Source organism: Sphaerodactylus townsendi, linkage group LG02, assembly GCF_021028975.2.
Source record: "Sphaerodactylus townsendi isolate TG3544 linkage group LG02, MPM_Stown_v2.3, whole genome shotgun sequence".
In the NCBI taxonomy this organism is placed as follows: domain Eukaryota; kingdom Metazoa; phylum Chordata; class Lepidosauria; order Squamata; family Sphaerodactylidae; genus Sphaerodactylus; species Sphaerodactylus townsendi.
Genome location: NC_059426.1, coordinates 155142209 through 155169642, shown reverse-complemented (window position 1 = coordinate 155169642; position 27434 = coordinate 155142209). Strand labels below are relative to the sequence as shown.

The 27434-nt window shown below is 44.1% G+C and overlaps 1 protein-coding gene across 1 annotated transcript in view; it reads left to right on the top strand.

Annotated features, from left to right (window-relative positions):
- The first annotated feature begins 13536 nt into the window (after positions 1-13536).
- Positions 13537-27434, top strand: part of LOC125426375 (alpha-1-antiproteinase-like) — a 43313-nt gene continuing 29415 nt past the window's right edge. Inside the window, exons 1-7 of the mRNA XM_048484631.1 lie at positions 13537-13664; positions 14165-14852; positions 15739-16009; positions 19462-19609; positions 22046-22243; positions 23760-23801; positions 25868-25926. Coding sequence (XP_048340588.1) covers positions 14183-14852; positions 15739-16009; positions 19462-19609; positions 22046-22243; positions 23760-23801; positions 25868-25926 — 1388 coding nt within the window. The 5' untranslated portion in view covers positions 13537-13664; positions 14165-14182. The remainder of the gene's footprint in view (positions 13665-14164; positions 14853-15738; positions 16010-19461; positions 19610-22045; positions 22244-23759; positions 23802-25867; positions 25927-27434) is intronic.

Genomic DNA, 27434 nt, shown 5'->3' with positions numbered 1-27434 from the left:
GTAGTTGCACACATTGAATTTTAATACTGACAAAGGCACTTACTGACATGAACTCACAGTCTTCTGAAAATAACTTAACTTAGAAAACATAGTCTTGGAATAACCTTGAACAACTGCTTTTTCCTCTGAAATATGTTTAAAGCCTAGAAGGTAAGAAACTCATCTATGGCTCATTCCGCACATGCAGAATAATGCACTTTCAAACTGCTTTCAATGCTCTTTGAAGCTGTGCGGAATGGCAAAATCCACTTGCAAACAGTTGTGAAAGTGGTTTGAAAACGCATTACTTTGCGTGTGCGGAAGGGGCCTTAGACACTAAGAAGGCACCCCAGATTATCTAAGAAGCTCAGTTCAGAACTATTCCATTGTAGAGATAGAACCAGCCAGCTTTGCTGAAGTTTGGATGTCTGGGCACTCATTCTGTGGGCAGCAGCTTCACCTTCAACTGGGTGCCCCCATAGCATTTGCCCCTCCAAAGCAAACTTCAGCAAAGTTGACTGGTTCCTTTCAGGACACTCAGCAGCAGCCCTGAGGTAAATTTGGTGCCTCTACCCAGAGCAAGACCCCCAGCAGAGCACTGCCATTGAAATCTCTACCACAGAGACAGCTTGGCATAACAGCAAGCCTCACCCAATCCCACACCTCTCACTGCTTCAAATAGAGGAGAAATAGCAGCATTTTCCCCTCCAGAAGAACAGAGGCACACACACCCTTCCCTACTGCCTTCCACACACCTCCCTTTTAAAATGAAGCCACTCTACAACAACACCTAATGAACTACGCACATCAAGGGGGGGCACATTTGCAAGCCCTGAATCTTCTACCAAATCCACACAGCACTACACCACAGCTGCAGAAACACAACTCCCCCCCCCCCAAAAAAAAACTGAAGTGGGGAGACCCACAGATCTGCCCAGGGCACAGCAAGAACTACAGGAAAACAAACCACTTCTAAAGAAAAGGTTGTTTTCTTTTTTAAAAAGCTAAGACAACAAACTTAAAAGTAGAACCAAAGCAAGTTAGCAAGTAACAGCCTAGCCACAAAGCAGGGGTGGGGGGACAAACTGGGAGACACCTATATAGAAATTTCAAACCTAAACTAACAGAAGAACGTAAAATTATGAAACCACAATACTGGGTGCAGTGTTTAACACACTTCTCTCTCTGAAGATGCCAGCCACAGATGCAGGTGAAACGTTAGGAATAAGATCTACCAGACCACGGCCACACAGTCCGGAAAACCCACAACAACCAGTTGAATCCAGCCAAGAAGCCTTTGACAATACAAAAGAATTTTTGTTTTGTAAAATAAGATGTCAATGGTAAATTTTCCTTGCAATAAGAAAAGTTCTGAAGTTATGTGAACACATAGTTCAGAAATTAGTTTTAAGTCTACTGAATTATACCTTAGCTAAGATTTTACATCCTCTTTATTAAGGATTTTAGTTTTAAGAATAATTGAATAATATGAAGAGATCCCACCAGTGGTGGGATCCAAAATTTTTAGTAACAGGTTCCCTTGCCAGCCCCCCCTCAGCAAAGGGGGGCAGAGGCGTACCTAGGCAAACTTGAGCCCTGGGCAAAACCTGAGTTGGACGCCCTTCCCATGGGCAGCCACCCCACCACGACCCCCAAAATTTTTTTGCACCAGGTCATTTCTAAATTATCATCACAAATGCCCTAACTCACAAATCTGAACACAGCAATGGTGAAACACACAGGTTCTTTGATAGAGACTGGTGAGATAAAAGGTACGAAAGGCTGAGAATCAATGAATTGCAGTACCTGAAAGGTTATTAGTCGCAATTGCTATATGGAACCTTCACATTCAAAGGCAGTATGCCTCTCGGGGAGGCGAGGGCGTAGAGATGGAAAAGTGGACCCAATTAGTAACCCTCTCTCAGCACTCACAAATAATTAGTAACCCACTCTCGGGAACTGGTGAGAACCTGCTGGATCCCACCTCTGGATCCCACCCCACCCCCGTTGGCCTTCGCTGCAAAAGGCAGGAATGTCTGTTTTCAGCTCTCATATACTTAAAAGGAACAAACCTCTCTGGAAAGATGCAAATGACTGTTTTATGTAGTTTGTTCCCTCCTCCTCTGTCCTTCTGGGCTGGCCACAAATTTACAAAACAATGGACTCAGACCTGAAGCCAACTCAAACAAACAGAACAAGAAGATTTGGAATGCATCCCTACCCCCAATCACATTGGCCCCTTCTGCACACGCAAAATAATGCGTTTTCAAACCACTTTCACCACTGTTTGCAAGTGGATTTTGCTATTCCGCACAGCTTCAAAGAGCACTGAAAGCAGTTTGAAAGTGCATTATTCTACATGTGCGGAACGAGCCATTCTCTCTTGTAAAGTGGCTTAAAGTTCCTTTCCTTTCCTCCCCCACACCTTTGCTGGCCCCCCAACATCAGAGAGGCTGCCAAGCACATACGGCAATGCAAGGTAAATACTAGTATTGGGGGGGAGAGGGGATTCTTGGGGTAGGATTCTTTAGTTTTTAAAACTAAAGAATTTTATCTCAACCTATGAAGAGGGAACCTGTCTTTGCTGATGCTTGCTGATCCAAGGACTGGGCTCCTTCAGTGGGAGACAGTCTGTTTGTTAAGCAGTTTGTAATGCCTCCCCCTCCCCCTCCTTTCTCTCCTGTAAGGAGGATCTAGGTGCAGGAAAATCAAGGTGGGCGAAAGGTCCTTTTCCTTTACTCCCACACATCTTTCCTGCTTCCCCCATCACAACAGAGCCCCCCTCAACAGAGACAGAAATGCAAGGGGGGAGGCAACCCCAGGGGGTAAGGGAAGAGAATCCCAGGGGCGGGTTTTTTTTCTATTTTCCTTTGGTTGGGGGTGTTTGGGAATTGGGATCTCATTTTGTTCCTCCTTTTAAAAACTTTTTCAAGCTGCTCTGCATCCAGCAGAGAGCGGAGATCTTGGGTTTCCCCCTTACTTTTTTTTTAAAAAAAACCTTTTCAAGCCTCATGCTGCAGCAGAGAGTATCCTGACGTCTCAGGTTTGGTGGTTTTTTTTTAACTTTTTCAAGCTGCTTAGGGAGAGGAAATCTTGCAAACCCCCCCCCCCTTTTAACTTTTTTACTTTTTCAAGCTGCAGTGTGCCAGCCATGGAGGGAGACTGGGACTCGAGAGTCTTGTCTCAGGAGGGTTTTTTAAAAAACTTTCTCAAGCCACTGAGCAGCGGTGGCTCAACTTGGGGCAAGGAGAGAAGGGGGGGAGCGATGGGCAGGGCCGGCGAAAACAAACCTCTCTTTCTCCTCTTGTGACGAGGCAGCTGCGAGGGACACGGGCTGCTGGCAGCAGGATTTGGAGGCAAAAGCTGGAACCCGCTTCTTTCCCCACATGCCTGTGCTGCCTGCCTGTTGCTGCTTCATGCTGGGTCAAAGGGAGGCGGAGCTCCCCATCCTGCTCTGGTGGCTTCCTTGCTTGCTTGGGCTGAGAGGTGGAACTGGCCCAGTGGGCCACCGTCCGAAGTGGGCGGGGCTAAGGCAGGAAACAGGAAAGCAATCTGGTCCACTGGTTTCTCTGCAAAGGTTTGCTGGCGCCCCCACGTGACCAAACACGTGACAAAAATTGGTGCGCCCGGGGACAAAGGGTACCCTTTGTCCCTAGGCAGGTACGCCAGTGATGTGGGGAAGTGTTCTTGTATTATAGTAAATGTTTATATCCCCGTGGGATTAACCCATAATATGTTGTTAAGAACTTGGGGAAATCTCACTACTTATATTGAAGATTTAGAAAATAATTTTCCTTTTGTGGAAATAATTTTGGCAGGTGATTTTAACAGGTAACTGTGTGTATTCTCTATTGAGTAATTGATTTGTGGCTATGATGCAATACAATCTTTACTTACTTCTGCAGCCTGTTGGCCAAAAGATCATACTAGAAATTTTGTGGGCCTTAATTTAGCTAAATTTGAGCTGTGTTTTAGCAATCTTTGGCTTAATGGCTTGAGAAAGTTTTCCAATGCAGATTACTTTACTTTTATTTTGGCCAATGGTTGTAATGTGATTGACTATGTCTTGGTTTCCCCTCATTTTTTGGGTTCAATTTCCCAGTTTGTTATTGATGATTATGCCATGAGTGACTACCTTCATCTAATGTTTTCTGTTTCGGTTGGCTCTATCTTAAACTCTGAATCTTAAACTCTGGCCGTTTCCGCACGGGCGGAATACGGTGGCCTGGGGACGGCAAAAACGCCATCCCCAGGCCGCTGTTCGCACAGGGGGCGCAGCTGCTTCGCAGCCGCGCTGCCATCGCGCTGCCCGACCGGCGCCGAGCCGCGTTTCCAAACCACGCTTCCCCAGCGTGGTTTTTTGGAAACGCCGGCTGGAAGCTGCTGCCGTGCAAATGGCAGCGGCTTCCCAGCGCTTCCCCCCCCACTCCCTCCCTGCACTTACCTCGTCCCTGGGCCTCCGGCGTGTCGCCGAGGCCTGGGGACACGCCCCCTGCCCCGTGGCGCAGGAGCAGGCGCGCAGGGCCGGGGGCTTGTCCTCAGGCCTTGGCGATGTGCCGGAGGCCTGGGGACATGCCGGATTGGCCGGGTGACGGCGCTCCGCGGCGCTGTCATCCCAGCCGGTTCTGGGACCGTCCATGCAGACGGTTCCAGCGTCGTCGGGTTGGCGCGAAATGCGCCGACCCAGCCGCTTCCGCCTCCATGCGGAAATGGCCTCTGAGTGGAGGAGAGCAGTGGGCCAGAAAGGGCTGAGGAGCTCTGATTTTTCTTTACAGAGGGCTTTTCTCAAAGCCACATCTTTTAAACAGTGTATTTTAAACAGGGGTTTTCTCTTTTTTCCTCCTTGTCCTAGGGCTGCTGATTGGTGGAGGCTGCTGAAGGGGTGGGGCTTCTCAAATTTTTAAATCTTTTCAGTTAGTGCTGAAGGGGTGGGGCTTCTCAAATTTTTAAATCTTTTCAGTTAGTCTCTGGAACCAGCAGAGAAGAGGAGCAGTGGAGAAGAGCAGTGCGCCAGAAAGGGCTGAGGAGCTCTGATTTTTCTTTACAGAGGGCTTTTCTAACGGCGCTCGCAGGTGTTTTACTAAATAATAACATATTTTAAGGGATAGTAGAAGGTATAGAAACCTTAAGAGGGAGGCACTAATTAAAATCAGTATTTGAATATCTAAACAAAATTAGATATGAAGGCAGGAAGCCAGCAGGGGGATGGGGGGTTTCCAGTGTTTTGCACTGAGTGTCACATGTATGACTATCACATGTATGACATGGACAAAATTTTGCATGCTATTCAGGTTTTCCATACGGAGGGAATTATTTAAAGTAATGGAACTCCAAAACATGTAATGGAACTCCAAAACGCTTTGAAGCCAGCAGGGGGAGGGGGGCTTTCCAGTGTTTTGCACTGAGTGTCACATGTATGACTATCTGCCACTAGGGCAGAAGTCATGGGTGTGCCCTCGCTGCAATGAGCTCTTGGCACTCAAGGAACGTGTGCGTTCTCTTGAAGCCAAGGTGGCAGACCTGGCGAAGCTGAGAGAGGCAGAGAGGGCAATAACGAGGCTTTCAGGGACCTAGCAGCCGGGTCCCACTCCCAAGGTGACATCTCTTCAGATGTCATGGAGAATGAGAGTCTGGGTGACGGAGGGTGCCAGTCTGAGGTGGTGGAAGATGCTCCCTTAAATGGGACCCCTTCATTAGCTGGTGGTCAGATATCCTCTCGCACTGAGGATACCTCTCGGGGAGGTGGGGGGCTCCTTGTAGTGGGTGATTTGATCATTAGGAATATAGAGAGTTGGGTTTGTGAGAGGCGTGATGACCACATGGTGACTTGCCTGCCTGGTGTGAAGGTTGCGGATGTCACGCCGCCTGTAGATAGGCTGCCGATTGTGCGCTGGGGTGGAGTCATCAGCAGTTGTGGTCCACATTGCGCCCGCAATGGTATTGGGAAATGTAGCCGGGAGGTTCTGGAAGCTAAATTTAGGCTGCCAGAAAAAAGGTTAAACTATGTGACCCCTAAGGTGGTATTCTCTGAAATGCGTTACTCAGACCGACAAGCAGGGCTGAAGCTAGGCAAGCGGAGATACAGGGTCTCAATGCGTGGATGAGAAGGTGGTGTAAGGCAGAGGGTTTCAGATTTGTCAGGAACTGGGGAACCTTTTGGGATAAGGCAGGACTGTACAAACGGGACGGGCCTCATCTTAACCAAAGAGGAACCAGGCTGCTGGTGCTCAACATTAAAAAGGTGGCAGAACAGCTTTTAAACTGATCCTTGGGGGAAAGCCAACAGGAGCTGAGGTGACTTCGGTTCGGAATACAGAGTCCATGGGGATGCAGAGAGGGAGGTTTTTCTAAATCAACCACATGCCGCAGGGAGCATAGCAATGTGATAAGTGATAGTGTTCACAAAAGCAATAGGAGGGCAAAACAATATAAATCCTGGTGGCTAGGGGACAGAGACAGAGTATACAAGTGTCTCTATGCTAATTGTAGAAGCATTCGACCTAAAATGGGGGAGCTGGAGAACAGAGTTTTGAAGGAGGACATTGATATAGTGGGCATCACAGAGACATGGTGGAATGAGGAGAACCAGTGGGATGCTGTTATCCCAGGTTACAGGAAGGATAGGACAGGGCGTATTGGGGGTGGGGTGGCCCTCTACAAAGAGAGCATAGTGTCACATAAAATAGACAATGCAGGGGGAGCTGATTCCTCTACAGAAGCACTGTGGATATCAATACCAGGGGTGAAGCATAGTTTAACATTAGGAATATATTATCGTCCCCCTGACCAAAGTGCACAAGAGGATTCTGAGATGGAAAAAGAAATTAGAGAGGCCAACAAAAGCAAAAATGTCGTGGTAATGGGCGATTTTAACTATCTTCACATAAACTGGAAAAATGCATGTTCAGGTCATAGTAAGGAGAGAACATTCCTGGATATGCTAAATGACTGTGGCTTAGAGCAGATGGTTGTAGAACCAACCAGGGGAGATGTGATCCTAGATCTAATTCTATGTGGGACCCGGGACCTGGTGCGGGAAGTCAGTGTTGTTGAGCTGATAGGGAACAGCGACCACAATGCTGTCAGATTCAGTATCTCTGCATGCGAACAAGTGACAACTACTAATGTAGTTACATTTGCCTTCAGAAAGGGAAATTTCTCAAAGATGAGGGGGATAGTGCGCAGGAAGCTGAAAGGGAAAATCAAGAGAGCCAAAAATTTCCAAGGTGCTTGGAGGTTATTTAAAAACATAGTCTTAAAAGCTCAGCTGGAATGTGTTCCGGCAGAGGTTAGGTGCCAGCGCCCAGTCCACAAGAAAGCCACCATGGTTAACAAGGGAGGTTGAGGAAATTATTAGGAAAAAAAAGATGTCTTTTAGAAAATGGAAGTCCAACTTAACCGATGAAGAATACCAGAGAGAACAATAAATGGTGGCAAAAGAGAAGCAAGTTAGCTGTAAGGGAGGCAAAAAAGGATTATGAGGAACGCGATGGCTGCGAACATCATGACCAGCAACAAACAGTTATTCAAATACATGAAAGCAGCAGGCTGCCAGCTAGGGAAGCTGTATTCAAGTAGGATGATGAAGAAAACAAAAGGTGTGCTAAAAGATGACAGGGAGATTGCAGAGAAGTTTAAATGAATTCTTTGCAATCTGTCTTCGAATCCAAGAGGAGGTGAGGAAAATTCCTGCACCTGAACCAAGCTTCTTAGGAGGTGAATCTGAGGAACTAGCGAAGATAGTGGTAGACAAGGAAGAAGTTCTGGCAGCCATTGATAAACTAAATGCTACCAAATCCCCTGGCCCAGATTGCATTCATCCAAGAGTTCTTAAAGAGCTCAAGCATGAAATTGCTGATGTTCTCACATTAATATGCAACTTATCCCTGAAATCAGGCTCCATCCCTGAAGACTGGAAGGTGGCCAATGTCACACCAATCTTTAAGAAAGGGTCTAGGGGGGACCCAGGAAATTACAGGCCAGTCAGTTTGACATCAGGAAATTACAGGCCAGTCAGTTTGACTAAAGAGTCAGTTTGGACTCTTTAGTTTGGAGAGGAGGCGGCTGAGGGGGGATATGATTGAAGTCTATAAAATTATGCATGGGGTAGAAAATGTGGACAGAGAGAAATTTTTCTCTCTTTCTCACAATACTAGAACCAGGGGGCATTCATTGAAAATGCTGGGGGGAAGAATTAGGACTAATAAAAGGAAACACTTCTTCACGCAACGTGTGATTGGTGTTTGGAATATGCTGCCACAGGAGGTGGTGATGGCCACTAACCTGGATAGCTTTAAAAGGGGCTTGGACAGATTTATGGAGGAGAAGTCGATTTATGGCTACTTCAATCTTGATCCTTCTTGATCTGGAGATTGCAAATGCCTTAACAGACTAATAGGAGATCAGGGGAGTAACAGCCTATAGGCTGGCCATTGCGTTCACATCCTACATGTGAGCTCCCAAAGGCACCTGGTGGGCCACTGCGAGTAGCAGAGAGCTGGACTAGATGGACTTTGGTCTGATCCAGCTGGCTTGTTCTTATGTTCTTATGTTCTTATCTGTTCCTGGTAAATTAGTAGAATCTATCATTAAAGATAAAATTATAAAACATGAGAAAAGGAAGACCTGCTGAGGAAGAGTCAGCATGGCTTTTGCAGGGGCAAGTCCTGTCTTACAAACTTACTAGAGTTCTTTGAGGGTGTAAACAGGCATGTGGATAAGGGGGAACCATGCCCTTATATAAAGCAGTGGCGCAACCGCACTTGGAGTACTGTGTTCAGTTCTGGTCGCCACATCTCAAAAAGGATATCAAAGAGATAGAAAAAGTGCAGAGAAGGGCAACAAGGATGATTGAAGGATTGGAGCACCTTCCTTATGAGGAGAGGCTGCAGCGTTTGGGACGCTTTAGTTTGGAGAGGAGACGTCTGAGGGGGGATATGATTGAAGTCTATAAAATTATGCATGGGGTAGAAAATGTTGACAGAGAGAAATTTTTCTCTCTTTCTCACAATACTAGAACCAGGGGGCATTCATTGAAAATGTTGGGGGGGAAGAATTAGGACCAATAAAAGGAAACACTTCTTCACGCAACATGTGATTGGTGTTTGGAATATGCTGCCACAGGAGGTGGTGATGGCCACTAACCTGGATAGCTTTAAAAAGGGCTTGGACAGATTTGTGGAGGAGAAGTCAATCTATGGCTACCAATCTTGATCCTCCTTGATCTCAGATTGCAAATGCCTTAGCAGACCAGGTGCTCAGAAGCAGCAGCAGCAGAAGGCCATTGCTTTCACCTCCTGCATGTGAGCTCCCAAAGGCACCTGGTGGGCCACTGCGAGTAGCAGAATGCTGGACTAGATGGACTCTGGTCTGATCCAACAGGCTAGTTCTTATGTTCTTATGTTCTTAATCTATCTATCTATCTATCTATCTATCTATCTATCTATCTATCTATCTATCTATCTATCTATCTATTATTATTATTATTATTATTATTATTATTATTATTATTATTATTATTATTATTATTATTAAAGCTTCTATACCGCCCTTCCCCGAAGGGTTCAGGGCGGTGTACAACATAGATATATAAGTAGAGCACAATAAATCAATTAATCAATTAAATGAATAAATAGGCTCTATACATGTTAAAACCACTCCCTGTTAAAATACAGCATTCTAAAGCAGATGGCGTCCAGCAGCTTACAACCGCACCCCAAGGGGAGGGCGACAGGGTCCCCTGATGTTATAGCAAAGGGAGGGGAGGGGTGCACGTCAGTACCTGGTCTCCCCAAAAGCCCGGTGGAACAGCTCAGTCTTACAGGCCCTGTGGAACTCATTAAGGTCCCACAGGGCCCGGACAGATGGGTTGGAAACCCAGAGCTTAGTGTTAGTTGACTGACTGCCCTCCTGTCTCTGTACAGGAAATTGTAGATTTAATAGTTGGTTTAAAAAATGGAAAAGCGGCTGGATCAGACTTATTTATTCCAGAGACTTTGAAATCAGATCCGGAGTGGTGGACCCCTCTCTTGGCAGCAGTGTTCACCATGATTAATAATATGGTGATTTGCCATTATATTACCCATATAGTACCCATTATAGTACTCAACAGCTGGTGATTTGCGATTATAGTACCCATCTATAAAAAGGGTGATCCTGCTGATCCTTCCAATTACCGGCCAATTAGTCTTTTATCAGTAATTGGAAAGCTTTATTCAAAATTCTTATTAATTAGGTTACAAAGCTGGCTGGATTGTGCGCAAGCTGGATTCTGTAAGGATAAATCAACCTTGGATCACTGCTTAGTACTTTCCCATTTAGCAAATAAATATACTACTGTTAAAGCTTCCAAGTTATTTGCTGCCTTTATTGACTTAAAAGGAGCCTTTGATTCTGTAACAAGAAATCTCACGTGGGACAAGATGAGGCTATTGAATGTTGACCCCAGATTTCTATTCCTGACTAGACAGTTGTACATCAATACTGCTTGCCAAATTAGATGCTCTGATGAAGGTCATCTAACCAATAGAATTTCTACCACACGTGAGGTTAAGCAGGGTTGCATATTGACCCTTACTTTATTTAATTTATTTTAGAACGATCTGCCTCATGCTCTAGCATTGGTGAATGGTTATAGTCCTAAGCTACATACTACCCATGTTTCCTTACTCTTGTATGCAGATGATGCTGCGTTATTGTCTTTGTCCAGCATTGGCCTTAAACGCTTAACACACTGCTTTGCCAGCTATTACGAAGTGAATACATTGGAAATTAGTTTTGTTAAATCTAAGATTCTCATCTTTGCCAAGAAGTGGAAGCCCATGTCTTGGCATAATAAGGGCCACAAAATTGAACAGGTCAAATACTTTTGATATCTTGATATTTGTTTCAGATAAAATTTGTCATGGCTCTCATAGCGACAAGCAGTAATTACTTCTGCACATACTAACATTACAGCAATATTTTGCTTTTTCTATAGCAAGGGTAACCAATACATTCCTGCTGCTCTGAAGGTTTTTGAGGCTAGGACTGGTTCCCTGTTATTGTATGGCTCCCCCATCAGCAATAAATAAATCACTTAATATATTACATTCCAAGTTTCTTCAGAAACTTATGCGGCTCCCTTGATGTATGCCTTACACTGTGCTGTGCATAGAGATGGGCCAAACTACTCTTGAAACTTTGGCATGGATGAGGGCCAAAACATTTTGGCTGCATATACACTTTCAAGCAGGTTCTAATAACTATATTTCCTCACTGTTATCAGATCACGTTATTTAAGAGTGGTATACTCTGATTCTCAGCAAGATTAAAACAATTGGCTTGCCTTTGGAATCACTTCTCATACTTACGGATGTGGAACAGACTCTTGGATCTTAACTTTCATAACTCGATCCTTGCAGCTAAGACAACTTGTTCCCCTACCACATTATTAACTCAATCTGAGTGTGGAGTTATGTCAGCATACCTTCGCATCTTGATTAACCCCACCCAGAGGAGAGCCTTGGCTACCGCACGATGTAATGTGTTATCATCAGCCCTTTTGGATGGGAGATGGGTTCATTCTTGGGTTGGATGGGTTCATTCTTGTGATTTGGTTACTGTCAAAACACTTGACCATTCTCTGTTTGTATGCCCTAAATATTATAAGATATGGATGAAATATATGAACTCAATTTTTTGCAGTGTTCCCAATGGCAAGAATGTTATAAAATTCCATATCTCCTGAATAGTTCTGATGTGCTTTTTTGTGAGAATGTTTGCAAACTTCATTCTTGAGATCAGTAATTTCTAATCGTGTTTTTCTCACTTGTGATTTTTCTTTATTACACACATCTGTTTTGTAATTTTTTGCTTTTGTATGCCAATAAAGGCTGTTGTTGTTGATTGATTGATCTGATGACTGCAGGAATGATGAATTTCAGCTGTCAGTTGATTAAGGTTTCATGGGTTAGCTGAAGTGGGGTTTGCAAGATTCATAGGATGCTCAGACCTAGGGTAAGTCTCTGGAGCCTGATCCTCTGTTACTGCAGTTGAGTGTTGCATAAGTTCGGTAAGCTTGAAGTAGTAATAATGGGATTTTGGTGACCAGCAAGATTTGGGCAGTGTGAGTTGACAGATCTAAGTGCAGGTGCAAGACCATTTAAATAAAGATTAAATAAAGTGTAAGGACACAGCCTTGCTTTACTCCCTGGTATTAGATATTTTGGGTGAGAGCAGTCCCTCCTGATTACATATAACTTGACTTTCGGTATCTTGGTGTAATGCCTTGATGAGTAGAAGCAGTCTATTCTCAATACCCATTTTGGTAAGCTTGACCCATAGCTTGTCTCTTCGGACAGAGTCAAAGGCCCCCTTTATATCCAGAAATACAACTTATAGGGACTACACCATGAACATAGTCTACTAGGCAAAATCATGAAGTTATGTCTCCCCATGGATCAGCAATGACCAGGTGCTTGCATAGCGCACTACCTTTACCTTTTTATGGCATGGATGATGGGGCAAATGAAGTGGCTCTCTCCAGATTACATCATTCACTGCCCCCTCCTTGTTTCCTTTATTGGACTGTCTTTTGAACTATTATTCAATATCCCAAAAGTGGTAAGTCTCCATGATGGTTCTCTCCCTCAGATATCTTCCCTCACTTAAACTTTGCTCTCTTCTCTCACATGGCCAGTACTGCCACCTTCTCTTCTTAAGTTCTGTCCTTCCCCTTCACACCTTAGATGAAGGATACCATGTTGTTCAGATCCTGCCTCTTCCAGCTCCTGTCCACACCTCCTCTTCCTTGCATTCTACACATCCCAATGCAAAGGCAGCTAACAAATGTTTTAAATAAATAAAGTAAATAATGAATAAAATTATGTGGGATCCCACATTGATAATAATTCCACAAAGTGATTACATTAATGAATTGCCACAAAAATAAATAGCATAAGTTATTTTTTTCCTAGCATAAGCTTTCACAGCCTAGATAAAACTCAATCTGTCCTCTAAACTCCTGTCCCCAAACAGAGGTTCTGATACTTGATCAGAGTATAATTATCTTTTTCATGAATTTTTTCATTATCCATCTTGTTTATCCCTCTAAATCTTAATAGTCTCTCCATCTGTTTCATTTGTATAAATAATAGTCCTTTCCCATTGTTATCTTCTTTTTCTATGACTGTAATTTTGTCTTCCCGATTGTCCGTTGTTTTATTCACTGATTTTATTTCTTCCAAAATTGAATTCCTTCCATCTTCCAATGTAGATAATGTAGTAATCTTCTGTTTGATTTCATTCAATTCACCATCCATTTTTACCAATTTTAACATTAGTATCCAGCACAGCTGTGGAGATTATATCCACCTTTGATAATAATTCCTGTATTATGGTTACATCAATTAGAGCATCATTGCCTTAAGGGCGTTGCCAGTATTTTTCTTTCTTGGCATCACTGCTCTCCACTTTAAATGGGCGGGACGATGTTAAATCCAGTTAGGACGTTCTGTACAGTTTCTCTACTATAAGTACCGTAATACAAGTTAGTAGAGTTATTTTCCCAGCAGACATTTTATGGGACAGCTTGACACCGTCGCCGCTTTCCTTGTCTCTGGCACCCGCGGTACCTCCTGCAGATAGAAGCAGCTCAGCTGAAGCTCCTCAGTTATCCTCGTTTGTACAAAGGGTAAGAAAAAAAGGTTTGTTAGTTTTTTTAAAAAATAAGCCTGTTAAAGCTGCTATTTAGAAGCTCCGACACTCTGGAGTAGCCACCTTGGGCACAAGTTTCCCCAGAAGTCCTGGATATAAGCTTTAGAAAGTCAGGTGGAGGGAGCTTGGCCTCTCAAAACCTTAAACCCTGAAAACTTGTTGGTCTGCAAGGTGCTACTGGACTCTAATTTAACTGTTCTACTGCTGATCAACACAGCTACGCTCAGAAACTATCTAATACAACCTCTTATTGTATGCATATTTTTCTGAAAAGTAAGTAAATCTCTCCTCCATACACAGCTTACAGGACGTTGAATGATTTATGGTGTTTGATTCTATATTTTGAAGCAATAATTCAACCTCTTGGTACATGTCTTTTATTTTAATGTGGTCTGTTCAAGAGACATTCCTACTGAATTACTTTATGTGTTTGTACAGAACAGATTAACAATGGAAGTTGTTATGTCTTCCTTTTTTTCCCCCCTCACAGAGCCGTTACATCTCTCAAATGAAGGTTGTGATCTACCTTTCCTTGTTGCTGATTGGAGTTCAGTTCCATTGTTATCACCTCATAGGACCCCGAGATGTCCATGATAATAATCCAACTAAAAGTCTACCTGATCATTCGCATCCCACTTCAGAAATTAAATGTTATTATGAAAGGGAAGCCTTGCACAAGATAGCACCTTTTAATACTGACTTTGCATTTAGAGTCTACAAGCACATGGCTTCCAATCAGGCTAACCAAAACATTTTATTCTCTCCCACAAGCATCTCCATGGCCTTTGCCCTGTTGTCCCTAGGTGCCACACCTGAAACCCGGAGGCAGATTTATGAAGGACTTAGTTTTAACCTTTCAGAGATTGAAGAGAAAACAATACATAGGGGATTTTGCCGACTTATCCACCTATTTAACCAACCGGAAAAGCACACGACGATGAAAGTAGGCAACGCTTTGTTCTTTGACAAGTCATCAGAAGTTCTGCCTAAATTTTTGGATGATGCTGAAACCTTCTATGATGCTGACATCTTTTACACAAACTTCCTGAATTCTACAGCAGCTAAACAGCAGATAAATGATGATGTGATGAACAAAACTGATGGGAAAATAGTTGATATAGTCAGGGACCTCTGTGAACACACAGCCATGACCCTTGTGAATTATGCTTATTTCGAAGGTAAGTTGGAGAATTTAAAATGTACAGAGATTGAAAACAGTAATCAAATTATTCAATCCGCTGGAGTATTGAGAATAAATTTTACATCTGCATAGTAAAGGAATTGTAAAAGGTGATTGTAGCAATGAAGGGGATGGGACATCTGATGTGAAATCTGTATTTTGGGGGTTTAGTTATGGTATAAAAACAGCCCTGTGGCACAGAGCGGTAAGCAGCAGTACAACAGTTAAAAGCTCTGTTCACGACCCGAGTTTGATTCCAACAGAAGTATGCTTCAGGTAGCCAGTTCAATGTCGACTCAGCCTTCCATCCTTCCAAGATTGGCAAATTGAGTAGCCAGCATGCTGGGGGTAAAGTATAGATGACTTGGGAAGGCAATGCCAAACTACCCCATAAACAAAATCAACCCAAACTAACCTCTATTGGCATATCAATACAATGTCATAGACAGAAAAATTCATTCAGCCCAAGCAGAAAAAAAGAAGATATTAGTCATAAGCTTTTTTTCTGGCATAAGCTTTCACAGACTAGATAAAGCTCTATCTGTCCTCCAAACTCCTGTCCCCTACTGATCAAGGTATAATGAAAGGAATTGTCATTTGAAGTAATAATTCTGATTATTCCAGAGAATTACTCAATTCGTCAGGGACCTACTTCTCTATTGTGCAGCTGTTTTGGAAATTGATTGTTCCCTTTAAGATATCCTATTGGAGGCAGAATTCACTGATATGCAACAGAATTTTTCTCCAGGAAAAACCAGTTGTAATTCCAGAAGAACTGGCTGGGATCGAAAATTTTTAAAATGATTACGTAAGTAGCTATTACATATAATGTTTTGGAGAATGAATGCTTATACTACTTTGCTGTCTTTTCTTTTCCTCCTAAGATTACTGGAAAAACAGCTTCCAAGATCAATTAACTGTTGAAAAGGACTTTTTTGCACATCAAAACAACACAGTTAGATTAAATTTTATGTATCAAAAGAGCAAGTTCAAAATCCTCTATGATGAAGATATGTCTTGCTCGGTTGTGGTAATACCTTGTATAGGAAATACTGAAGCCTGGTTCATTCTTCCTGATAAAGGGAAACTAAAAGATGTAGAGCGCTCTTGGGGAAAAGAAAACCTTGATAGATGGAGAACATCTTTTCAGTACAAGTAAGCATTTTCTTCTGGTAGTTTATCAAAGTAGCTCCTGTATCAATAATGATTTTGAATTATTTGTAGAGTAAAAGCATATGGTTCAAATCTATGCTAATTATATCATATCCATACTACATGTTGCTTTAAATAGTGTAAACGTGAATACTTTCAGTATGTCTTGCATTAGACAATCTTCAATGTTGTCTGGATTTGATGAAAATCAAGGGAAACTAGTATAGAATTCAAGGGTAATTAGTATAGAATTAAACAGTATGTATGCGTATTTGACCATAGTTGATATCAGATACATCTTCAGAGATGTCATATTGGATGTCAAATGAAAGAAGCTGACTAGTCAAAGCCCTTATAATTTTTAAGTTTCAAGAACAATTTCTAGGGCAATGCTTACAGATTTAAAATTTCTAGAAATTTTGAAGCCACTGAGGGCAGGAATAATATTTTCAGTGGGTTTTGTTTTCACACACACTCAAAAGGAAATGTTGTGGTAAACTGAAATATATGCAATCCAAGTAGCTCCACTGTGACAGCTCACTGACCACAGTGTAACTCCACTGGCATGGCTCCATCAGAACACAGGCACTGCTGGTCAGTTCCCTGTGGACACTTGCAACATGGGAAAGAAACAACAGAACCCCCACCCCCACCCCACCCAGCTAGGCCTAGACTACATACCAAGCATGGCAGAGACTCTAGCCACCAATCAGGGAACAGCATTTGATGATGGGCCATTGAATGGAATAGAGGAGCATCATCAGTCACCACTCACCATGGCCCCCTGAGAATTACCCTGCCTCCCCCCCAGAGCAACAGATGACAACCCACCAAAACTGTCAAAAGAGAAGCAGGAATCCAGGAGTCAATACATTCCAGGATGCCCCAGACATGTCTATTCAAATTCCAGCCCATTGCCAAGTTTCCTTTTGCCAGATAAAGGGGTTGCACACATTGAGGCAAAAAGGAGACACATGCCTCTAACAAAGTATTTTACACTCACACATGTATATCACTGAGGACAGATGCCCATATGTTTAATGGAGACATGGGTTTGAAAGCAGAGGGAAGGTAAACGTAAAGGTAAGCTCTATCTTTCTCCTTAACAACGGTCTGACTAGCAGCCAAACACAGGGCAGAGGTCATATCCAAATCATTACTGGGCCAAGCAGGCAGAGTGGCAGGGCATCTTGTGTGCATTGCATCCCAGACATCTCCACCAACCATATGGACCCAGGCAGGGAGCACTGCTAAGTGTCATCTTCTCGATGGTCCTGCAGCTGCCGCTAATCTATTTCCACTGACAAGCATCCTACTGTCCTCCCACTAGGAGTCTGGGATCTGTGTGGTGACAAAGAGCTTTTCCCAGGCTCCTCTATTTATCACCCTTCTTTCTGTTAGCTCCCTCTACCTCCTGGGGCCATTGCACATTCCAGGCTAGTAGTGCTTTGTAGTTTGAGATAAAGATGGTCTCCTGTGTGAACAAGCTATGCTAACTATGAAAAGCAATGCAGTGCTGTTACTCTGCTTTCATCCACCTGTTTGGGAGGAACGGAGGGGTTTCTGCTGGTTAAATCTAGCTCTATCCTTTCCAAGCTCTTCAAATCAGGCTTTGAAGAATTATGGTTACTCACCTTGAATAGAACTTCAGTAAAGATTACTGCTACTATTTCTGGACTCTTTTTGATGTCTGTGTCAGGCAACCTTACACTAAGACAGACATGACCCAGTGAAAAGACACTGAGAGAGCATGGTCAGGAAATTGGGACATTTGGTTAATATAGCAGAGTTTGCTTAGTCATTGAAGCATGATATTGAGTGCAGTAAACAAATCTTCTGAGAAGTATATTGCAGAAAAGGAGAACTTACATCTATCCAATAGTTCTGTTCTGTTCACTTTTAGATTGCAGTTGAAAGGAAGAAAGAGAAGTACTTTTCCCTGTCACAAGTGGTCAGCTAATCCAGGATCATGTGTATGGAACTATGAAGCATTGTTTCTGCAGGAGAGAGCAGTAGATCCATGTGACTCCATGAAGATCCATGTGGAGAGTAGAAGAATGAGAGACATACAGGAAGAGGTCAAAGGGCAGCCCTTAGGTTAAGACAAAGAAAGGGAAATCTCATTCAGGAGATAACACACACTTATCCTCCAATGTACAGACATGCTGAGTTGCTCACTCCAACACAGCGCTCCAGATTTGATCCCCACATGAGAAGAGTCAGGAAACAGACCACCTAGGGCAGTGATGGCGAACCTTTTCGAGGCCGAGTGCCCAAATTGCAACCCCAAACCCGCTTATTTATGGCAAAGTGCCAATATGGCAATTTAACCTGAATACTGAGCTTTGAGTTTAGAAAAAATGGTTGGCTCCGAGGTGTGCGTTACTCAGGAGTAAACTTGGTGGTAGTCAGTGGCTTTGCTTTGAAGCAACCGTGCAACTCTTTGAGCGGGTGAATCACGACCCTAGGAGGGTTTACTCAGAAGCAAGCCCCATTGCCAGCAACCGAGCTTACTCCCAGGTAAAGGATCGCGCTTTAGTTCTTCGCATGAAAATCAGTGGGGTTTAACAGCGCTTAACAGGGTTACCTACACTGCTTCCCCCAAACTAGGTCTTAGGTTTAATGCTAATAATCGAGCCCAGCGGCCCTGGCCAGCCTAGATGTGTGTGTGTGGCGGGGGGGGGGGACTCTGTTTGCGCGTGCCCACAGAGAAGGCTCTGAGTGCCACCTCTGGCACCCGTGCCATAGGTTCGCCACCCCTGACCTAGGGGCTTGCAGAAAAATACCAAGACCTATAAACAATTAGGCAAGTGAAGAGAATTTGAGAAGGTGATTGCTGAAATCAAGACAATAAGCATTTCTTGAATATCAGAGAGACAGAGAGACAGTTGGGCCATTGAATGACAAAGGAATGAAAAGGAAGATGGAAATGAAACGGAAGATGGCAGAGTAACTGAATTGTTCACACCTGGGGATCTTTCACTATTACAACTGATCTTCAGGTGACAGAGATCAGTTCACCTTGAGAAAATGGCTGCTTTGAAAGGTGGACACTATGGCATTTAAGTCATTCTCCTCCCCAACCCCTGCCCACCTCAGGTTCCACTCTACCCAAACCTCCCGGTATTTTCCCAACCTGGAGCAATAGATGTATCTCCTCAGTGGGTTCCTTAGTAGTCTCAGTGTCTGGCCTTGCCTCTGTTCATTTGCTGCCTGAGCTTCAGGCCCAGCAGCCACAGTTGGCCATATGTCCCCTGATGGTCCCTGGAAGTATATAGGCTCTGAACCTTCAGGATCTGCCATGGTTCAGCCTCCATGAGGTCGGCCATCATGGCTTCCTTATCCTCCAGTGATGCATTAGGCCCAATCCTGACAATAAGCAGTCTACTCTATTGCATGCAAGTTAAGTAAAAATTATTTAATATTTTTGTTTGTTTTTTTATTTTTGTGAACAGAGAAATAGAACTATGGATGCCAAAATTTTCCATTTCTACATCCTATGATCTCGAAGATGTGCTTCACGGGCTGGGCGTAACCAACATATTTGATAGTTATGCTGGTCTATCCGGGATCATTGAAAAACACAATCTGAGAGTTAATAAGGTAAGTACATGGGTAGAGTTGGTGCTGTATACTGGATAGCAATCACATTTAATTAGGCATATTCTAAATATTGCATTAGGTGCCAGCTGTACCCACAAGGACACAGTAAAAGTTTGACTGGACTTGTCCTTGCCCAATATCGACCATGCAAGATACCTGCCTCACACTCTCCCTAAAGGGATTTACAGAAAACAATGCTCTTGCATTGGAAAGCATTCCCATCTCCAGCCCTGGACTATCTGACCCGCAAAGACAGAGGACTTGTTAATATATTTGTCCAAAGTGCTCCTTCCAATAATGTATTCACCCAAGACTTTTTCTTTCGCTGACTAATCTCCCTCTAATGACTACCTTATTCACATTACCATTGTCTTATAGCTCTGATTGACTCTACACTCTGCCTACCTCCTGGCACTTCCATTAGGCTAAGCACTCAAACCATTAGATTAATGACTCAACACTTAAAGTTGATGTCTATCTGGTTGTGGTGGGTTTTACGGGCTGTGTGGCCGTGGCCTGGTAGATCTTGTTCCTAACGTTTCGCCTGCATCTGTGGCTGGCATCTGTTAATGTATTTGGAATCTTTTCCAGCTCAAAGCATCCCTAGTTGTGTCTTCCCTCCTAGTAAAGTGGGCAAAAGCAACACACAGAGAAATAGAGTCATGCTAAGGTTACCAACTCCAGGTTGGGACCTTCCTAGAGCTTTCGGTGTACAACCCAGGGAAAGACACAGCAAGGTATAGTGCTACCCTCTACAGGAGTCATTTTCTCCTGTGATCTCAGTAATCTGGACATCAATTGTAATGCTAGGAGATCTCTAGGCTCCAACTGGAAGCTGGTAAACTACTGTTAACCATCTGTTGCAACATGCTTATCACCTTCCCCAACAACAATAGCTGGAGTATGGGGGGTTCTCCTTTTGGATGTTGAGGGGTGGCCAGGTGATAATATGTAGCCACCCACTGTGCAGTAGTGGTGCCTGACATGGGCAATACTGGATCAGCAATATAGGCGGGTGATTCATAGGCTATTCTGGGGCTGACCCCTCCACTGGACTCAGAAACAAATTAGCGTAGTACAAATGTCTCAGTCCAAGATGGCTAATTCCCTGCTGGACTCTGTCCTGGACATGCAGACATCAGTGTTATGCAACTGGAGCTGCTCAAGGAGGCAACTAACTCCGGGCATATCTCTGGACACTTCCCTTTGTGCACTGGCATTGCAGGCAGAGGTGGGATCCAGCAGGTTCTCACCAGTTCCCAAGAGTAGGTTACTAATTATTTGTAATGTGCCTAGAGGTTTACTTAATTGGGTCGCTTTTCGTTAGGGAAATTCCATTAGGTCCAAAAATCATAAAGTCCCTGTTGTTTCCTATGTGGCTGGTTAGGCTTAAGGTAGAAAAAAACGGGATAATTCTCCCTGTTGGGCTGTTTTAAAAAAACATGTTTTAGCAATATGGTAAAATTCGCTTGTTTAAGTATCCTGACCTTTTGATTTCTAGAAACAAAATTAAATTATTTGAAAGTATTAGAAGTGACTTTGACAGGCAGTCAAGTAGAGGAGAAGTAGTTGTTTCTGTTGGCAGAGAAGGCTTGATAGGATCTTATAAGTAATGAGTTTAAAATTATATGGACAAGAAAAGATACAAGCTGGAATTAGGAACTTTTTACAGTAAGAGTTTTTTACAGTAACAGAGGAAATAATTAATGCCCGGAATGTCTGCCATGCCCCATTGTGCCCTACCAGGCCGACACATGGCTCATACGCTTTGAATCCCACCACCATGGGAACCTGTTACCAAAATTTTTGGATCCCACCACTGATTGCAGGTGTGCCAGTGTGCCTGCAGTGGGCCCCCATGGTGCTGCCACACCTTCAGCATATGCTTCTGGTTATGGTAGCATAATTTCAAGATCACCAGTGGAATGTTTGGTTGACTTTCTGTGCACTTTCACCTCCGGACCTCCGGACCTCCGGATTTCATTTTAAGTAGTTACATATTTGATACATGAAATAGCACTACATACACATTGCACAAATCAATAAAACAGATACCAGATATTGGAAGTTTAGTATTTCATAAGCAAGTCCTCGAAATACTTTGCATCTACATATAATGGATTTAGATCCTGGGTCTTGGGGGCAGTGTCATGTTTGTGGGGGAGGGGCAGAAGGAACACTGCATGGTTCCCAAGTCTCATTGTAAAAAGGCAACCGTGTAATCTTCAAAAAGTGACATAACTAAACATCCAGGGAAGTCCATAGATTTTTCCATGGAACACTCTGGAAGTGTTCATCACTAGTGAAAGACCAAATAACTCATTTACTGTTAGCCCCAGGACTACTGAGCCACTTTGAGTTTCATAGAAAAATAAATAGGCAAGTCCTTTTCTTTGGTATACATTGACTGTACATATTTTTCCTGGTCCACTGCAGGCTGTTCACGGAGTACAGCTGGTTGTTCAAGAGGATCGTACTCAGTCGAGTTCACGATCATCCACTGAGACAGTGCAATTGATTGAGAGTCATATTCAACTATCTCAACCTTCTTCTCGGATCTCATTCGATCAACCATTCCTGATAGTTCTCATTAACCGATCAACAGTCGTCTTCATGGGAAAAATTGAGAACCTATGAATATTGTGTTGCCAACCAGAGGTTAGAAATTATAGCCTTTCAGGATGTCAGGATGCCATTGTCAGGATGCTCACAGAATGTCAGAATGCCATCGCTGGGAGGGGGGAATTGCTGGGGAGAGCTTTAGCATCTGCAGGTGCTGCTTATCTGTTTCCCTGGCCTTGGAGCTCGGTGGCTGGGATGAACCTTCAGGCTGGACTTTTCCTACTGACTTGGTTCACATGTGGGGGTGGGGAGTAGCTGGGAGTTGCTGCAACATATTATCAACTGTTTTGGCGCCTTTTGCCAGAACTGTCTTCTCCTGTCTTTCTCATGTCTTCAATAAAACCCTTGAACCCATCATGTGAGTTATTGTCTGAACGGAAAATTGACAGATGACAACAAAATGGATTTTTACCTTTGCATTACAGTGAAATCCTAAACAGTTACACAAGTCTAAGTCATTGGTTTCAACTGACTTGAAGGTGGTTTTGTGCCTCTGCCTAAGACTGCACTGTTTCCTTCATGTTCAACCTAGTTCTGGTAGTGCCATAACTGCTCTTTCTGGGAATGAATAAAAACACAGACTGAAAACTGTTCATGTAATTAAATTATTTTATACATTATAATCTTGTAGAATTCCTTTGTATCATCATTGACCCTGACCAGAGGTGAGATCCAGCAGGTTCTCACAGGTTCCCAAGAGTAGGTTACTAATTATTTTTGTATGCCGAGAGGGGATTACTAATTGGTGATTTTGCCATCGTGATTTTTGTTAACCTTCGCCCTTACCTCCGGCCTCCCTCAGCAGTATACATAGCAGGCACTCTGAAGCAGTCTAGCAGGAGGTGCGTGGCAGCCTGCGCTTGCTTGCATTCCAGCTTTCCAAGGATCAAGGAGAGCGCGGTGGCTCGCGTCATGCCACAGCCCCACCCAGCAAATGCCCTGCCCCCGGAATGCCCGACCACGCCCCCACCATGCCCCACCCATCCCCATTGGCGCTACGCCACTGTTTGAATCCCACCACCATGGGAACCTGTTACTAAAATTTTTGGATCCCACCACTGACCATGACAAGCAGTTTCAACAGAAGTTGAGCACTGATTATATCCAATTAAGATGGGCTGCCTCTAGATGGTACCTGGAGACCTCATGGAATGACAACTGCTCTCCAGAACACAGAGATCAGTTCCCCTGGAGAAAATGGCTGGTTTGGAGGGTGAACTCTATGGCATAATATTCTGGTGAGATCCTTTCTTCCCCAAACCCTATTTTCCCTGGGCTCCACCCCCAAATCTCCAGGAGTTTCCCAAACCAGAGTTGGCAACCCTTATGTCCAGTATATTCAAGAAAGCACTGAAACCACAGAAAATGAACAGATCTGAAATCATTTACGCTCTGTTCTGGGCCGAATACTTTTCAATCTAAATATATAAAAAGCTAACCATTCGTTTGTTGGTCTTGCCCTAATGCCGAAACAGCTGGACGGATCGCCCCCAAATTTTCACCAAGCGTCCACTCCTGTTGCGGGCAGGTGTCGGACCTTCAAATTGCCAAAGTCCATACCTGGAGCCAGGTAAAAGCGTCTTTCCTGAAGCGCGCCAGGCCGCATAAGAAGCTGGCTCTGTTTAACTGTCACCCTTAGAATGTTCGTGCAGCCTGTCTGTGGCCTGAGGGATTGGTATGCCCTTACAATGTTCGCAGAGATGGCCAGAGATGTGCAGTGAAAACAGTAAATAGGTAATACTGTTAGGTAATACGAGTGGAAGTGAAACACATACACACTTTGACGTGTGAGAGATGTCGAATTAGAGTTCCCCTACACACACATGCAGGTAACTTTCACTCTCTGTGCCTCACCCAATACTAAGAACATAAGAACATAAGAACAAGCCAGCTGGATCAGACCAAAGTCCATCTAGTCCAAGCTCTATACTCGCAGTGGCCCACAGAGTGCCTAGGAGCTCACGTAGCAGGATGTGAGCCTTAATGGCCTTCTCTGCGGCTGTTGCTCCGATCTCTGGTCTGTTAAAGCATTTACCGTCTGGTCTAAGGAGGACTAAGATTGGTAGCCGCCAAATCGACTTCTCGCCGTCTGTCCAAGGCCCTTTACCAAAGCTATCAGGTTAGTGGCCATCACCACCTCCTGTGGCAGCATATTCCAAACACCAATCACTTTTCGCGTGAAGAAGTGTTTCCTTTATTAGTTCTAATTCTTCCCCAGCATTTTCAATGTATGCCCCTGGATTTAAAAATTTCTCTGTCAGCAACCTCACGGCATTTACTGGAAGCGATATTTCATACCTCGCGTCTCTATTCAAAGAATCCCAAACGCTGCAGCCTCTCCTCGCCAGGAGACCGTTGCATCACGTGGTCTTGTGCTGCGGCATAACGCTCAATATGCTTTGAGATCACGTGACCAGGGCGGACGTGCTTTCCCAGAATGCGCGGTCGCACCACTGCTTTATATGAGGGCATGACAATCTTTTTTGCAGTTTTATTATCGAGATTCCTTTTCTAATGATCCCACAGCATAGAGTTTGCCTTTTACAGCTGCCGTTGGGTGCATTCCCGGAACTTTATCAGCTAAGCGCTTCGGCGTCCTTACGTTAAAGCGGGCGCACTGACCCCTGTAAGCGTGTAATGTGAAGTTTGGTTTTGCCCTATGTCTCCTTTGTTTGCCATTCGAACTGCATTTGCCGTTTCTGAGCCCACTCACCTAATTTATCAGGTCGGCTTGGAGCTCTTAGCAATCCTTTGTGGTTCTCCACCACCCTACAGCAATTGGTATCATCTGCAAACTTGGCCGCCACGCTGCCACCCCTACTTCCAGGTCATTTATGAATGGGTTAAAGAGCATAGTCCCAAAAGCGGGTCGCCAGGACACCACTCCCAGCTTATCTCGGTGAAGAACTTCCCATTTATACCACTCTTTGTTTCCTGTTTCTCAACCGGTTTTCGTCGCAGGGAGGACTTCCCTCTTATTCCTTCATTGCTGAGTTTTCTCAACAGTCTCTGGTAGAGCTTTGTCAAGAACCTTTTGGAAATCCAAGTGAACCAATGTCACTGGTTTTATATCACATGTCTGTTTACGCCATCAAGAACTCTAGTAAGTTTGTAAGACAAGTTGCCTCTGCAAAAGCCATGCTGACTCTTTCTCAGCGAGTCTTGCTTTTCTACATGTTTTATAATTTTATCTTTAATGATAGATTCTACTAATTTACCAGGAACAGATGTCAAACTGCCTGGCCTGTAATTTCCTGGGTCCCCTAGACCCTTTCTTAAAGATTGGTGTGACATTTGGCCACCCGGTCTTCAGGATGGGGCTACGATTTTCAGGATGATTTTATATTAAAGTGAGGGGGGCATATGTGAATTTCATTGTGACGATGCTGGAACTCTGCGTTAGATGCAATCTGGGCCAGGGGATTTTGGCATTTGGATTTATCAATGGCTGCCAGAACTTCTTCCTTGTCTACCCACTATCTTGTCTGGTTCACCGGTTTGCCTCCTAAGGCTTGGTTCAGATTGCAGAATTTTCCTCACCTCCTCTTGAGTGAAGACAGATGCGAAATTCATTCAGCTTCTCTGCAATCTCCTGCCGTCTTTTAGCACGCCGCTTTGTTCCTTTGTCATCCCTAGCGGACACTGCAGCTTCGCTTGGCTGCGGCTGCGCTGGCTTTTGATGTACTTGAAGAACTGTTTGTTGCTGTAGTGTGATGTTGCAGCCATGCGTTCCTCGTAATCCTTTTTGCTTGTCCTTACAGCTTCTTTGCTTCTCTTTTTGCCACCATTTGTATTTCCCTCTCATATTCTTCATCAGTCAAACTGGACTTCCATTTTCTAAAAGACATTTTTCTTTTCTGATGTTCCTCAACCTCTCTTGTTAACCATGGTGAAACTTTCTTGGACTGTTTTGCCTTTTCTAACCTGTGGAACACATTCCAGCTGAGCTTTTATTACTGTGTTTTTAAATAACCTCCAAGCATCCTGGACAGTTTTGACTCTCTTGATTTTCCCTTTCCTTTTACTACCACACAACACACATACTCTCATACACATCCACTTCATCCTCACTCTGCCCTCCCTCACATCCAACCACCACTTACCCACTTCCTCACCTGTGCCGCCCTGGCTCTCTTTTTTTCTAAAACAAGCTGGAGTTTGCCTTTTCTTCTAAGAAATCCGCGGGGTGAGGCGAACCAACACTACTGGCTCCACTGCATGTAGCCTTCAAGACCAAGGGAGCTGGCCTCAATCTGAGCACCTCACCACTCTGCCTCTGCTGCCTGACTGGGATAGCCTCCTTGCCCCAGTTCTGCCTTACCAAAGCCAGGACTGTGCATGTCAGCCAGCCTCGCGGGCAGCCAAGGATTAGCACTCCTGGACAGTTCCGTTGTGGAATGGAAAGAGGTTACCTTATACTAAAAATGACCAGCACCATGTAACATTATTGCATTGTGAAGGGGAAAGAGGGATTCCCGTTTGACTGCCCCAAGAGAAGAAGAAGAAGAAGAAGAAGAAGAAGAAGAAGAAGAAGAAGAAGAAGAAGAGAAAAGAAATATTAGTAGTAGTAGTAGTAGTAGTAGTAAGTAGTGGTGTGGTAGTAGTAGTAGTAGTAGTAGTTTGGATCTGTATCCGCCCTTCCTCTCCTGTAGGAGACTCAAAGGGGCTTACAACCTCCTTGCCCATACCCCTCACAACAAACACCCTGTGAGGTGGGTGGGGCTGAGAGAGCTCTGAAAAGCTGTGACTAGCCCAAGGTCACACAGCTGGTGTGTGTGGGAGTGCACAGGCAAATCTGAATTCCCCAGATAAGCCTCCACAACTCAAGCTGCAGAGCTGGGAATCAAACCCGGTTCCTCCACTGCTGCTCCCAAAAGGCTATGCTGGGGATCATTGGACCTGCATGGACATCTGTGTGATTCTTGGGACTGTAGGCGAGAGGATAATAGCCACAATAGCGTGGCAGGAACACTACTAATTATTTTAATAAACGATCAGGATGGGGAGGCCCAGGGACCACTCATTAAATTTGCAGATGACACCAAAACAGGAAAAGCAGCAAACATACCAGAAGATAGAGATAGAATTCAATGAGTTCTGAACACATTGGAAAAGAGGCAGATGTGAACAAGAGACAGTTCAACAAGAATAAATGCAGAGTTCTACATCTGGGTGCCAAAAATGAGAAACAACCATACTGGAT